Source organism: Cololabis saira, chromosome 13 (assembly GCF_033807715.1).
Source record: "Cololabis saira isolate AMF1-May2022 chromosome 13, fColSai1.1, whole genome shotgun sequence".
NCBI lineage: Eukaryota > Metazoa > Chordata > Actinopteri > Beloniformes > Belonidae > Cololabis > Cololabis saira.
In genome coordinates this window covers 16,672,136-16,687,580 of record NC_084599.1, presented here as the reverse complement: position 1 = coordinate 16,687,580, position 15,445 = coordinate 16,672,136, and the positions used below count along the sequence as shown (strand labels likewise).

The window sequence follows — 15,445 nt, the reverse complement described above, 5'->3', positions numbered from 1 at the left end:
GCTAAGAGCCATATGCGGATTCCCAGAAACCTCAATGAAGAGAAGCAATGGTGGAAAGCAGAATGGAGCAAAATTGCTCCACAACCATGTAAGGGGTTGAGAAAAGAGTCGTGGAGAAAACAACGACTGAACGTAATCGCTGCTGAACGCGGATCTGCAAGCTGTTGAATTACCGGTACTAAATATTGCACGATGGAAAAAAAAAGCTTTTTTGATGACATTCATCTGAGGTTGTACTTACCAAAAATCCATCATTTTAATGTTTCCACATGATTGTAGATCAAAGAAACAATAAGTACTCAGGCCTGTGGTTCAGACATCAGTATTTAATTTACATCATTCATAACAGTTTGTATCGCTTTAAGAATTTTCTCATGAATATCTCTAAGTGGACCAAAAGTGCAAATAATACCAAACATTTTTGTTACATATAACACTGTGTACTCTACACTATTGTGCACGATCAAAAGAAACAAAATGACAAAGTGACTCAGCCGTAGCGGCCTCTCTCCGAGCAAAGCTCCGGTGACACCTGACTGTCGCACAGCTCAGACAGCTACTTACAGATCATTGCATGAGTGGCAGGATATGTTCTGCTATCGGAAATGCTCGCATTAACGTCGCATCACATTTAAGAGGAAGTGACGGTGTAAGCCTGCAAACATACATGTGTTAGACAGCTACAGGAATCGTAAGTCACGCCGAGCAGTTGTGTCCGTCTTGCATGAGGAAAGCAAAGATTTCAAACTAGGTCATCGTGTAGCTGTGAAAAACGCTGTTAAAGACTGGTTCTGATGGTGTATAATGACGAAATAGTACAAAAAGTTCTTGGACAGCCATCACAGTCATCACGGACACAGAAAGAACTGTTATGCTAAGGTTTCCAGTATGATTTCAAAAACGACGACAAAAAGAAAGAAAAACAATGCATTTTTTTCTTCTTTTTTTTTACACAGCAAACAAGGCTCAGAGAAAAGATACAGTATAGTTTCAGTGTAAGGTAAGTCTGCTGTTTTACATAAATAATACCAAGGAGGACAGAGAAGATGCCCTTCACACTTCCATCAGCTGTCCAGAAGCACAGTCATGCTGAGTTATTATTTTTAAAGGTAGCCCTTAAAACACAATTCACACTCATACCCTCTGGAGATTTAACACTGCCGTTCGTCAGAGCTTCACCCAATAATACAAGAGTATTATATTGTGATGAGCGAAGGATCCATTTGAGAAGGGTTTGGCTACTGCAGCGGCCCGCCACGGTTGTGATTGGCTGTTGAGAACTTTGCCTTAAGGCGACAGAAACTTTGGGTGTTCGTTTAAGATATACGCATGCTTTCAACATTTGTTTTCATAAATCTGTGCAATTTTTATTGGAACATTTAAATGTGAAGCGCACTTTAATATGATAGTAATAGCAGCCAGTGTGTGGAGGGTTACGGGGTGATTTTCTTGTTGCGGAGTCAGGAGTTTCCACGCTGAGAGATGTGCTGCTTTTGGAGGGTGGGGACAGGTGACGGTGACTCTCCAGGTGCTTCAGAGTCCAAGGGCAGTGTGCAGTATCAATGAACGCCACGAAGCCGGAGTAATGTGTGTGTGTGTGTGTGGGAGGGGGTTATTTGATGATCTGAGGACAGTCGCTCCAGGCTTTAGCCTTCCGCTTCGCCAGTGCCAGCCAGGCCGGCTCCGTGCACACCTGCGGAGAGTCACTGGAAGGGAAGCGCTTTGATACGTCCTTCACGGCCGGGGGCGACGGCGTCGAGTCTGCAATCTCCACTGAAATGACAAATGAAAGTAGATGAAAGAGGCCATTTTAAGAAAAGATGAGCTTCACATGTGAACTCCCACTTATGAGGATTATTTCCAATCAACTCGATAATTTGTTTTTTTCACGGCTAAAATCCATCCATTTTCTATACCCGCTTTATCCTATGCAGGGTCACGGGGGTCTGCTGGAGCCTATCCCAGCTAATTACAGGTAAGGGGACAAGGGGACATCCTGGACATGTCACCAGTCCATCACAGGGCCACATATACAGACAAACAACCAGACACACTCACACTTTTAGCGCAACAACAATTAGCGCGTTAATTGCGATTAATTAATTACAGGCATATTTAGCGTGTTATGTTTTTTAATCGCTTAATCTATATTTTTATATCTAACTTTACTTTTTCTGTTTGCGAGTTGCTTCTATTATGAAATCTGTGTTTGTGCTTCTTGTGCTTGAGTTGTAGATGGAAAACAACGGTCAGTCCCACCTTGAAGTGGACACTGATTGGCTGTCCCTGTGTTTGGGCTTGTTTAGCAGATGCTGGTAGGCTTCCATTGTAGCTGGACAGGTGGGGGGGGGGCGGTGTGAGTAGCAGAGAAGAGAAAATGGAGGAGCATGTGGAAGTTGACAGTCCAGTGAATGGGGGATTTACATTTCTAAAACGCCCTGACGGCACCATTGATAAAGGTAGAGTGATATGTGTTCTTTGTGGAAAAGACTTTGTTTACCACCGAAGTAGCTCAAGTTTAGCCACATAAATGCAAAGCACCCGGTCATTTTTTATATATTTGCTCCGTTTGGTTTCACGACGAATTACTGTCCCGCTGATTGAGCTCAGAACCAGACAGACGCAGCAGAGGCTGCGCTGCCTGACGGGGACGAGCTGCAGCGGCCAGGTGGAGCAGCAGCACATGTCAGGAGATTAATTTACCGAAATATCTGGAGTAAAGTCGGTATCAGTCGACTGATAACCGAAGAACCTCTGTATCCAGCTCAGATGTTTGATGATCGGTGGACTAAACCCCGACCAGCATCATCACGGCTGCATCTTCCCATGAGCAGGACTCTATCTTCACCAGGACTGTCCTGATCCGCCGCTGTTTTGACACATGTTTGTGTGGTGGCAATGTCACATCATAAATGTGAGGATAACTGCTTGTTTCTGACCTCCACGTCTGGTCCCTGTGGTCAGCTGGTGTCTGACCGGGACCAGCGCCACTCGCGGCCAGAGCCAGAATGCGACCTGCAGCAATATTCACCCCCGTCAACAGGCTCGTTCTCCTGAAAGACACCTGTAGTTCAAATACAGAAATATCTCTGCTGTTTTTCATCATTGCTGCATCGGCAGGACTAAGAGCTCTCCTGACGGCTCTGGTTGAACAGCCCGACAAACCATCTAAGATCGCTTTTCTTTACCGGGATCACAAGAAAATCAGAACAGTGATCTCCTCTCCATCCTGTTTATTTATCTTTTATCTCCTGTTGATGTTTATTTATCTTTACTCCACCAACTCGAAATATTAATCACTTTTCTAAGTGAACAGCGCTAACACAGCTCAAACAGCAGGTGTATCCGCCCCTTTAATCTGATTGGTTTAGAGTAAATCGTCCCCCACGTGGTTAGCACTCTTATGATTGGCTGGAACAAAGGAAGACATCTGATTGGTTGCAGATCCTTCCGTGTTAAAAAAAACCTATTTGTGGATCTAGTCACGTCAAGGGAGTCTCAAAACTCACACGCAAATCCAGCGCAACTCACAGACAAAAAAACATTTGTAAATCAGGTTATATTTGTGTGTGCATCAAAAATACATTTGTATATCTTGTCCTACGCACGTGTGAATTGTCCTGTGCACGTGTGAAACTGTGTGTGTATTTGCAAATCGGTCTGTGCATTTGTAAAACTTGTCCTGTGCATTTGTGAATTATGAGACTGTTCTAGCTCCATAGAAACGCTCTTCCCCAAACTAAACTCGAGGAGAGAATCCCGCACGTCTGCGACCGAGAGGCTGGCGAATGTTCTTGCCAAGTGGATGTAAATGGCTAAGACTGCATCTGTTCAAGTCTGTTCAAAAAATTAAGTTTTTTTGTTATATATCAATCTTTTAATCTCCCACAATAATGTAATGAATTTCAAGGGAAACATCTCAAGTTGAGGGCTTTTCTCAGCAATTTTTAGGTGGGATTAAAAAAGCAATTAAATAGATTGATTTATTAATTACAAATCTTAATTAATTAACCGCTCGTTTTTTGTTATCGCTTGACAGCACTAATTTAGAATCATCAGGCAGCCTAACATGCATATTTTTGGACTGTGGGAGGAAGCCGGAGTACCCGGAGGGAACCCACGCAGACACAGGGAGAACATGTAAACTCCACACTGAAAGACCTGGGTAAAATATATTTTTTAATTGCCAACAGAACAAAGAAAAGCCTGTCCTCATGTGTGAATGTAGAATCTTTCAAAGGAAACTGTTATGTTCTTATCAAATGCATGTGTTATTAATCATAAAAACAGTGCTCCACAGCGTTACATGCAGGTTCCTACCAGTGACAGAGCTCGGTAAAGTGTTGGCCTTTTTCAAGTTGTCTCGGCGCTCAAATCTTCCCAGGAGGCTGTCGGGTCTCTTGGGCTCGTCTGGTGTCTGAGGCTTGGAAGAAGGAGTGGTGCTCCCGCTTCCCTTGCTCTCTGCGGGGCTCACCAGTCCAGCCTGCCAAAGAGATTCACAATTGTTTCAGCTGAAGCGAAACTATGTCAAGGAAATTATAAGACAGTGGGTAAGTAAGGATCTGGGGCACTCACGCCATCTTTCTCTCTAGTTTGCTTTTCGCTCAGTTTGGACTCTCTTTGGGTTCGACGTTCGTCGCGGTTCTGCTGTTGCTCTCTGAAGCCCTTCTGCTTCTGCAGAGCCAGCGTGATCCACAAGGGCCCCGCCTCCTTCTCCTGGACTTTTGAACTGTCCAGGGAGTGCCGGCTCTGTAGGGAGGGTTTTTCTGCAGGAGAATGCATATCGTCATGTTATTAGGTATCGCCCGTAAAGTTTGAAATCTTGACTCAACTGTGTCTAATATACTCAAAAAAAAGGATACTGTGACACATTGAAGAGGTCCCAAAATCAGGCTGCCAATCGACTGGCGATAATGTTGAGGTACTTTATTTGCTGAGCAAAGTTAATTGCTGCATTTGCAGTGTAGTCAAGCTAAAAATACTTCCTATATCCCAAACCCTCATCATGCCACCCAAAGACGCACTTATTGAACTATTTGGTTCTAAAACTCTTGAGTCTCTGGTCACTGACCTTTCTTGACGAGCTCTGTCTTTCTGTCCGTTTTCTCTCTCCAGGGGATGTTGAGGGAGGGGAAGAATGATCTCTTTTCCTTTATCTCCTCTTCAACTTGGGCGTGGCCTTCGCTGCTCTGTTGCAGCTGAGCCACTGCTGATGGTTCCTCGCCCCTGTTGGTCTGCTCCTGGGTGGATAAATCTGCAGCCCCTGTCCTCTGGGCTGCATCATCAAAGGGGGACCTGTGGAGTACCTTAGGTAGCGGGGATGGCGGAGGTGTTGGGACTGCATTTGAAGGTTTAGGTGATGTAGCTGGTCGTCGATACGGCGGTGGTTTAGGAAGCACTTTCTCACTTTCGTTGTGCGCTGTTGGGCTGCTGATCTTACCGGGTTTAACCCGGGGTATGGCGGGAGAGGAAGATGGCTGGAAGTACTTGCTAAAAACATCTTTCTGTGGCGAAGTGGGACTGGATTTGTCAGAAAAGACAGAGGACGCATCAGAGTCTGGCTCAATGGGGGTGAGAGGTGAGGGGACGCCGTCGAAGCAGTCTCCGGCACTGTAGCGCTTCTTCCTTTTCTCTGAGGACTGCTCGCTGTGAAAACGCAAAGAGAAGTTTGTCCTCCTCAGCTTTATACCAAAAGGAGAGGGTTGGTCTTCACTGTCCTGTCCTTGCTCCACTCCGTCTCCTCTGCTGTCAGACATCGCTGGTTCGCTCTGAAGCCGGCTCTTCAGTTCTGACCCAACAGGTCGGTCTCCGGGGCTGGGAACCAGGAATGATGGGAGGTCTTTTGCAAACATACACTCATCTGACCCTCTTTCTACGATGCGGACAGTTTTACTCGTCCTGTTTTGAGGTTTAGTGGTAAGGACTGGAGAGGCTGTGATGAGGCTATCAGGCCGAGGAGGTTCCACTGCTGCTTCTTTATCCTCTTGACCAAACACTTCAGAGTTCCTGTTTGAATCTCCAAACTTCTTCTTTGCTGGGGTGATGGAGAATTTGGCGCTAGCAGACATAGTCTTTCTGAGATTTGCATGTGCAAACGGAGACTCTTCACTACCGGGCTGTGGTTGAGTCTTGCTTGAGGAGTCTGAGTATTCATCATACTTCCCATCCTCTACCCCCTTGAAAATCTTTGATCTTATACTTGCCCATTCTGCCAGTACCGCTGCGCTGGACTGGTCTGTAGAGAGCGCTGACTCGGTGAGTGATTTGGTTTTCCCAGACTTGCGGTCCGGAGAGGTTTTGCTTTTCGCTGGCGGTGTTCCTTGGCCCCTTTTATCATCTCCCAAACCCAGCAAGGACTTACAAGCAGTGTCTTTGATTTGGTCTAAATTGACGGCTGTCCCACACAGCTGGGCACCTGTCACCAGGATGGCTGTATGGGGGATATATGGAGACGCAGGCAGGTTGGGGGAGTCTGGTCCTTCAGGGGAGGATGCCTTAGCTCCTTTTCTTTGATCGGAAGCGGCAGGGCTCTGGTGGCTTGAGGCTGGAGTAACAGGTGTCAAGTTGACCTTCTGGAAGAGAATCTGTTTCTCTCCTGAGGAGACTTTGAAAGAGAAAGGCCTTTGTCTCTCCTCCATCTCCTTCCATCTTAGCTCTTCGGCTTTCCTCTTCCTCTCTTGTGTGTCCGAGCTTCCGTTAGCTTCCTCTAACGACATTCTCCTCTGATCCTCTTTTCTCACCCTTTCCTCTGCTTCTGTAATTTTCTTTTCCTCTATCTCTTTCAACCTCAGTTTCACAGCTTCCTCTTTTCTCTTCATTTCCTCCTCTTCTTCTTTTTGCTTTCTCCTCCTTTCTGCCTCAAGCTCCTGTTGTTTTCTTGCTTCCTCTTCTCCTCTCCTCCTTTCTTCCTCCTTTTTCCTCCTTTGCTCCTCCAATTGTCTCCTCTCGTCTTCCAGCCGCTGTTGATGCTCCTCCTCTTCTCGCATCCTCCTTTCCTCTTCCATCTTTCTCGCCTGTTCTTCCTCCTCTCGCTGCCTCTTTGCCTCTTCTTCTCGGATCCTCCTTTCTTCCTCCTCTCTTTTCCTCCTCTCCACCACCTCCTTCTGCCTCCTCTCCTCCTCTTCTCTGATCCTCCTTTCCTCCTTCTCCCTTGTCCTTCTCTCTGCTTCCTCTCGCATCCTCATCTCTTCCTGCTCTTGTTGTTTCCTACGGCAACTCTCCTCCTCCAGTTTACGCAGCCTCAACTCCTCTGCCCTCTTGGTCTTTTCCTCTTCCTCTTCTCTGAGCCGCTGCTCTTCCAGTTCTCTCCTCCTCCTTACCTCCTGTTTTTCTTCTTCATGCAGTCGCTGTTTCTTCAGGCTTTGCTGGGAATCTTCTACTGATGCTCTGAACTGGTTTTCTGATGAGGCACCAGCTTCCTCCAGATCCTCTTGCACTACTCCAGGAATCGACACCTCCTGTAGCTCCTGGGGATGTAAAGTAAAAAAGTAAGAATAGTTTCTATTGTCATCACTGCAGTGGATTGTGGGTAATGTCACAGAAATAGGTGAATGGATAAACAAACAAAAAAATACACAGATAACACGATGAAAAAACATAGCTCTACTAGATCTCTGTCTCACCTGGGTGAAGCGTCTGTGTTTCCGGGAAATTCTCTGGTTTTTCGGTTTAACAGAGAGTTTATGTTTGGCAGCAGTGTTGTCCAAAAGAGGAACAGACTGAGGAACAGCATCTAGGTTGACGGATTCTATCGTGCCAGTGGATGGAAGAACTCTTTTGGACCTCTGGGATTTCAGGGGGGTGCTGTGCTGCCCGGGCGACTGAGCTCCTTGGACCTGCTTTTCCAACAACAGAGCAGGTTTTTAGGTCTAATGAAGACCTGATCTATTAGGTGTAACGGGCAAAGTTATTTTCAGAAATACAGTTGTGGAAAAGGGAGTAGTCCTTCTTACCTTTGGCTCCATTGTTGGTGGCTCAACTTCTACTTGTGCAGAAACCTTTAGGGGACTCTGAGGAACCTCTTCCTCATCTGATGTCCCCTCGTCTCCTTCACTCCTCCGAAGTGAAAGAGGCCTCTGGCCAAACTTTATACCCTGTGCTATCTGCCTCTATGTTGTTCACAAAGAGAAAGTAATATATGATTATACCATCAGCATAGCGAGCATGGAGAAATTTGAAACGTCTATGAAGGCCCACCTGCAGATTCTTGACTTTATCCGAGACGTTTTCCTGGGACATGCTGTGATCTAGACCGGGCTTCACCGTGTCCTCTGGGATGAAGATGCTGTCGTGTGAGAGAGCTCGAGACCCGATGGGATTCAACTCCCTGCAGAACAACGAGTTCAATGAGTGCAACGATTCAATATAAGCAAGCCGCAAATCACTTCACAAACTGAAATGATCCCTTGATACAAGGGAAGTTTTATCAGGACACCAGTCCAGGGATCATAAAATTTTACTGGTTGAGCTATTTTTAGCGTTTGAAACTTTCAGAAAGTGGACGAAAGAAGTCGAGCTGTACCTTTATTTTGCATTAACATCTTTCTGAATACATATTCTTATAGTAAAACGAGTCGAGGGGAAGCTCAGTTTCCTTGTGTACTGTAAAAAACATAAATATTTGCATGCACCCACCTCAGATTTTGATTACACTCCTCATCTTCGGATACAACTCCATTACACACTTCCTCGGTTGAAAATCTAGCTTTCAGCACCGCAAAGCTGCCTTTCGCCGCCCTTTTCTTTTTCTTCCCAAACAGCCGTTTGAAGGGCTGGAATTTGCCCTGCCGTCTTCTCTCTGCCAGTAAAAGGAAACCAGATGATAACCACGGCTACATGCAATCAAATCACCAATCATTATATATTTCACTCAGAAAGATAACAAGCAGGAAGGTGCCTGAGGGCGTGATTTTATGTTTTTTATGTGAGCAGATAATGAAATGCAACTGACGGAGCTTAAAGAAAGAGAACCAAGATAGCAGATGGAATAAGAGGAAAACCTTGGCTCTTTGGTTTGTACGTCCACACATTTGCAGGAATTGATATGGATACATTCCAAGTTTAAACACAGAGCACCAAACACCATGCCAGCTTTTGAAAAATTGATATTTAAATCCCTTATATACTGAGATTGAAAGTGGGAAAATCCACACTTAATTATGGGAGAACAAAAAAGGGGAGGAGGGGGGGGCACAAACCACACAGCTCCAGGAAATAAAGTCAAACGTTCGACTTGTGTCACCTTTGACCAATATCCCAGTTTTACACACTTCACAGCTAACCGCGCTAGCACATTCTTTTAATTTATCAGTAGATAGTGTTATCTCTGCAACTGTGTCAAATTAGAGCAATAAGACCAACGTAAGGCCAGAAATAAACATGCTAAACAGTTTTAAATGTCTAATAAAACTGTCATGATCAAAGGAAAGCGCTAATCTTTTCTGCCAGTATCTCTATTTCCTTTTCACCCTCCATGACTTGAACTGTAAATTCTTGCACATGAGGTCGAGTTTCTCACGTGCGAAGAGAAAAATGTCACTCTGTTTCCTCTCTGTTTTTCCTCAGGATCCGGAAAGGTGATATTTACTGACTTCATGTAATTTCAAAAATGCAGATATCTGAGTATGAACACATAATCCACATAGCATCTTGGTGAATTCTTGGAGTTTGCTTTGTTTGCCTGCAAACACATGTCCCACTGTGTGTATTGCTTTTGTTGTTTATTTGTAGCATTGTCTGTGTATGTGAGGAGGTACGCTGGATGAACTGAGTAGGTGAGGTTACAGATCCAGGCAGCTACTTTACACCACTGCACAGACGGGTGCTCTCGGGTCTTTGTGAGGATCCCTTTCAGAGCTATAAGTAGCAACTGGTGTGGGATTTCACTGCACATGATGCTCGCTAAACCAGAAGCATTATGGGAGGTGGTATAGTAAACTAAACTAAATTCTCCACTTAGGGCTTTGGATGCAAAACTTTATTTTGTTATATGTGGAAGTGAAAAGGCGTTTAATTTGTATGTATGCACCGCACTTACTATAAACCTTCAGAGAATATGACAATGTTGAATGCAAGAGGATGGGTAGTATTTGCTGCATTTATGTACACTGTAAACATCTGTATTTAAGAGTCACTTTCCAGGGTTAAAGAAAAAAAACAAAAATCATTTTGCAACAAACGTATTTTGTTGTATGCATATTTGTTATTCACTGTAAAATATTTGAATCAAAGTGGTCACAGACTTTATACTGTACAGGTTTTACTAAAATAGAAAACAGAAAAATAATATACCCTATCCGGTAATCTCCATTTCAATGTTGGCGTCCTTGTTTCAGATGTTGTTTCGGTAAAAACAAAAGGGACCAAGTTTAAAATCCACTTATACTATTTCTACTGGTTATCAGCTTGTTAATGTTGCTTAGCAGCAGGTATAAGGGAAACGCTAGGCTTAGCCTACTGGTTAGATATATAAAATCTTAATTGAAAAATATAGAATCAGTATCTCTAATAAAGGCTAGCACTATCTCATTCATTTAATCCTCAGTGATCTACACTTTTGCATGAAGTTATGTATGTGATTCACTGAAAGTCAATGCCACAGGAAAAAACTTTAAAAATGCCTAATTTGTCAATTCATCTTGGACAGAGAACTGGCGTCTTCTCTTATTTCAAGGGGTCTATTATGCCTGTTTCTTGAGTCACATGCTGATTAAGAGAAAATTAGACTTTATTGTGTAATTTCAGGGCAGTATACTCTGGTAAAGCTTTAGACCAGAATAGGTCAAGTGGTTTAATGCACTGCAAAAACGAATTTCTTAGAAAGTTAAAAAGCCTTGTTTCAAGAAAAAAAAAGACTTTTTTCAGACTATTTTGCTAGTTTTAAGAGTTCTAATCAAGAAAATCTTTCTTAATCCATTGGCTAAGATTTTTTTCCTCATAATAAGACCCATTGGACTAGATTTAGGAATATTAAGCTTATGTCTAGCAGGGCTGTTTTTGCAGTGTGTTGTTTGTGATAAAATACTCTCACAAAGTACTCTGAAAGACATGTCCACTCTCACTGATATTCTGCTTTCCGCCAGCTTGTTCTCCCAGGATCAGGGCCAGTCCAGTGGCACAAAGCCCATAATGCGTGCCGTTGGCGTACTCACACACTCATGCGTGAAACAAGTCAGGACACTTCTTCTGCAGAGTAGACTCAGCCGTCACACTCCACAGAGCTGCAGCCCAACCTAACATGAGGGATAACGCTTGCTTCCCGATTGCTTTAAGTGTTTTTAACCTTACTGTCTACACTTAAACTCTGCATGTTTTTCACTCACACCAGGTGAGGCCGTATTACAGATCCTGAGAAGACATGCTAACAAGAAGCAAGGAAAACCAGGAACAAAGTAACATTTAAACCAAGCCTGAATCTATTATTAATTAGTAGAAAGAGCAAACCTTCATTGGAGACCAAAAGAACATAAACCGAAGCAGTTTTGAGTGAATATGCAGTTGCAGAAAAAGGGGCAATTAATGTTAAAACTTGGGGGGATTGTCCTACGTCATAATCAACGGCTATTCTAAGCCTCTAGCTCCAGTCATACATTCAGTTAAACCCGCCTGTAGCACCTTTATTTCGCCTCACTGCACCGTGTGAATGGCACAGGACATGGAACGATGTAATTTTTCGTTTTGCAGCTGCACCGCCTTGTGAGTCAGTGTTTTAGCCATAACGGGGTAAAACTGGTCCTGGGAGATGGCGTTGCAGAAATGTTTGACAGGGGTGCGAGGCTGGCTGTGAACACGGTGAGACACGGCCCTGCAAGGCAATCTGACTGTCCAAGTTGGGTTAAAAAGAGAATCAATAAATCAAGACACACCTAGAGAAACAAACAGGATGCCACAAAAAATGAAAAAGTCATCAGGTTTTCAGGGACAGAGACCAACTGCACGAGCTGTATTACGAACTTTGATGATCAACTTGGTTTTGCTGTGAATTCACAGCTTGAGTGGAGGTAAAATAAAGAGTGGGGATCTCCAGTACATCTTTGTATCGCTGGGTTAACCCTGGACTGGGTACTAGTCCACTGCAGGGCCACATTTAGACAAACGACCACACAGGCTCACGATCGCTACTCTGGTTGAGTTAGAATCACTAATTCCCTAACTAATATCTTTTAGCTCTGGTTCTGGTGTCTTAATTCTGAGAGATACGAAGCCAAAATGCAATAATCAATCCTCCACTGCATTGCTAACTGTGTCCCTCCGCTGTTTTGAGCTGAGCTCCATGCTGTGACTAAAAATACAATCAAAGCAGCAAATTTGAATCGAGGGAGAAAAGCGCTGGGATACACAGTTAAGTACAGAACCGTGAAGCCAGAGAGCACCGCAGGTTTGTAAGTAAAGGCACTGTAATTCCATGTTGTCTGTCTCTGTGTGGCACTGTGATGGGCTGGCGACCTGTCCAGAGCGTGCCCCACCTCTCGCCCGATGATTGCTGTGATATGCTCCACTTCGTTGTGACCCTGTACAGGATTAAAGTAGATAGATGACATTAATGAAGCGAGGAAATAAAATACACCAACTTCTTTCAGCCTTTCCATTTGTAGGCGGCGCCACGGCCAATCGTATTTTCTGCTTATTGATTTGGCTCAGTTTAGTTTTTTTCTTAGGTCAGATGCGTTGACATAACTATCCCCATTTATCCATGCTTGGGATCAGCGTGATTACTGGCTGAGACAGCTGGGGAAAGGTGAGGTAGAGTCTCCTGCCAATGGACACTTTGGCACATGATGGAGCTGGGCTTGATGCAGCAACCATTCACTTCGCAAAATGGCCAGTGTTTAGGAATTCAAACTTTTCTAAGCTGTCTTTAGCAGTTGGATACATATGCAGCTTGTCAACATTAATTTCTTTGTCCATGTTCTTATAATGTAATCTTTCCAACATGGACATGCCCCTCTCATCAAGCATGAGATCCCCTGATGCTCCTCTCCTCCCTCTGTTATCTTCTACTCCAACTCTATTAATGACACTATTGTCGTTGATAGTAACGCGTGTTCCTTCTTCCCAGCAGGTGTTTCTGATCGGTTGTTGTTGTTGTTGTGATGGAAATATTGGCTTTGGCCTGGTTACAGAGTGTGCAGGCTCATATTTTGTTCCTAAAAGATTAGCTCTGGTGTCACGATGACCTGTTTATCAGAATCTAATGGCCCTATTTTCCACTAGTATCTACTCAGCTCGCTTCTACCCGCCACGCCCCCGTCTTGCGCTTTTCCACTACGGGCCGAGGCGGGTGGAGCCGTGCCAAGCAGATACTTTTTCTGTAACGAGGCTGTCGAGGTTCTAACCGGGCTGAGCCGGCTCTATATCTGACGTCACCACCCTCCGCGCCACTGATTCGTCGGGGGGCGGGGCCGTCAGACGTTTGAATCAGGAAGCTGGAGTCAGCGCGAGAGCGACTCGCGGCGATTTTATTATAAAGCGCAAACATCTGTTTGGTGATCCAACTCTGAGGTGCAGATGTTCATAAACCTGGTGGCTGACGAGAGAATTAAAAAAGGGATGTAGACGGGTGATAAGGAACGATCAGATCTACCAGGAGCTGTGTTTTACTCTCAGCCGCTCGCGGCTCCAGCTGATTTTCTCATCTGCGCCGACACAAACAAAGGGGTTGCGCAATCGAGTACGTCACAGCAGCTTCACCCAAACCTGCCCACTTCTCACCTGGCTGTGGAAAAACAAACGAGGCCAAAGCGGGTGGAGCCGGGACGAGGCGGGACGAGACGTCCCGAGCCGAGCCGCAGTGAGTAGGTACTAATGGAAAAGCGCCAATAGTGTTTGGTCATCATTTTATGGTGTTCAAAATGACTATGCATCTCCTATTCTGTGTCATGTCCTCAATGGAGACACATGATATATGTTCTGACCCATTTGCTTGCGACTGCTTAATTCAATCTACTGAAATCTGGCATATCTCTCAAGTGTTATTATTGCTAGCTTAAATATATTCAGTTCCAGTCCAGATTGTCACCTAGTGATTCAAACATATTATACAGAGGTGTTACGTTTTTCCACAACAGTTGTTCTCTCTTCTTTCCTTTCATCTCAACCCTAGCCGGTTGAGGCTGATGGTCTTCCTCCCTGAATCTGGTTCTGCCAGAGGTTTCTTCTGTTAAATGGGAGATTTTCCCGTCCACAGTCGCCCGGTGCTTGCTCAACACAGGGGATTATATGGAAGAAAAGTGTTGATGCAAAGCAATAATTATTATTATTTTATTGGATTCGTATTAATTGGTCTACTTTGGAGTTTTAACTGGATTGTTTACGTACCCTGAGGTAAAATTTGTCTTGATTTGGCGCTATATAAATGAAGCTGAATCAAATTGAAGCCATTCACAAATCATCTTAAAATGAAGAAAGAAAAGTTGTTAAAAGGTGACCAGAGAAGTCAGAAAAGTAGCCACAGCACACCAGAAAAAAAGGCTTTTGTAAATCTCATCTATTTAGTCAAACCCATCACCGCACACACCATGCAGCTCTTAAAGAGACAGTGAAAAAAATAAATGTCCAACTAGTGTTGTTGTGTCATTCTCATCCTATTGATTTTTTAAATACACTGTCTTTTTAAGACCTCTTTTAAAGCACTAAATTCTCCCCATTTACCTGGTCCTCTGGATTCAGTTACCTCTAAAGCCATCCCAGTTTGTGTGGCATCTGTTGCCATGGTCACCGCACACCTTGGCTGTGTGAGAGAAAAAAGGAAGTGTTGATGGGGCTGCTTTTACTTGCTTTACTGGAGGGTGTAAAAAGAGGAAGCACAAGCTTTTAACTGAGGACAAAAAGGTAGGAGAGAGGAATGAGGCTCCAGGAATGGAGGGGACATGAGCAGCGCTCTTGGTAACTGAGTCTCTGCTGTTATACAAACCACTCTGTTATGGCTTTCGGTGCATAAATAGTGAAAAATATAACCATTTGCAGAAAGATACAACTCCCTTCATGGGGTTTTTCATCCTTACATGTCAGTGTCCTCCAGATAACACCTGTCTTTAGCATGTCACTGGAGCCAGAGGTTTTTCTGATGCACTGCACAGATGTGTGTCGTGTATGTGTGTAAACCCACAAGCGCACGGGGCAGCTGTGTAAAACCGGAGTGTACGAGACGGCGCTGAGGGAGCGGGAGAGAAGCCCGCTGTCTCCAGTGGGATCAGCATGCCGTGGGCTTCCTCCCTGAAGGTGACACAGCTGGACAGACTCTCTCAGAAATGTCTTGCACCAAAGAAAAAACCCAAGAAGAAGAGCTCTTTGTCCAGTCTGACTCTAGCCAGAGCAGAACAAAAAGCAAACAAGCATGTTTGGCAGCCGAAGTGTGTAAACAGCATGTGTGTTTGTGTTTTTTTTGCGTGTGTGTATTTGTGTTTGTGAGGAGAGAGACTGGGATTGTGTCTGCTCATGTTAGGAT

General features: G+C 44.4%; 1 protein-coding gene across 2 annotated transcripts in view; it reads right to left on the bottom strand.

Annotated features, from left to right (window-relative positions):
* Window positions 1–311: 311 nt before the first annotated feature.
* The window catches only part of cracd (capping protein inhibiting regulator of actin dynamics), a 30,036-nt gene continuing 14,902 nt past the window's right edge, over window positions 312–15,445 (bottom strand). The window contains exons 2-9 of one of the 2 annotated variants that reach the window (XM_061738008.1): window positions 8,635–8,797; window positions 8,197–8,326; window positions 7,953–8,108; window positions 7,623–7,838; window positions 5,072–7,466; window positions 4,576–4,766; window positions 4,321–4,483; window positions 312–1,773 (exon numbers count right to left, since the gene is read on the bottom strand). In XM_061738008.1, the coding sequence (XP_061593992.1) occupies window positions 1,613–1,773; window positions 4,321–4,483; window positions 4,576–4,766; window positions 5,072–7,466; window positions 7,623–7,838; window positions 7,953–8,108; window positions 8,197–8,238 (3,324 nt within the window). In that variant the 5' untranslated portion in view covers window positions 8,239–8,326; window positions 8,635–8,797 and the 3' untranslated portion in view covers window positions 312–1,612. The remainder of the gene's footprint in view (window positions 1,774–4,320; window positions 4,484–4,575; window positions 4,767–5,071; window positions 7,467–7,622; window positions 7,839–7,952; window positions 8,109–8,196; window positions 8,327–8,634; window positions 8,798–15,445) is intronic. The other variant, XM_061738009.1, reaches the window with a different exon arrangement.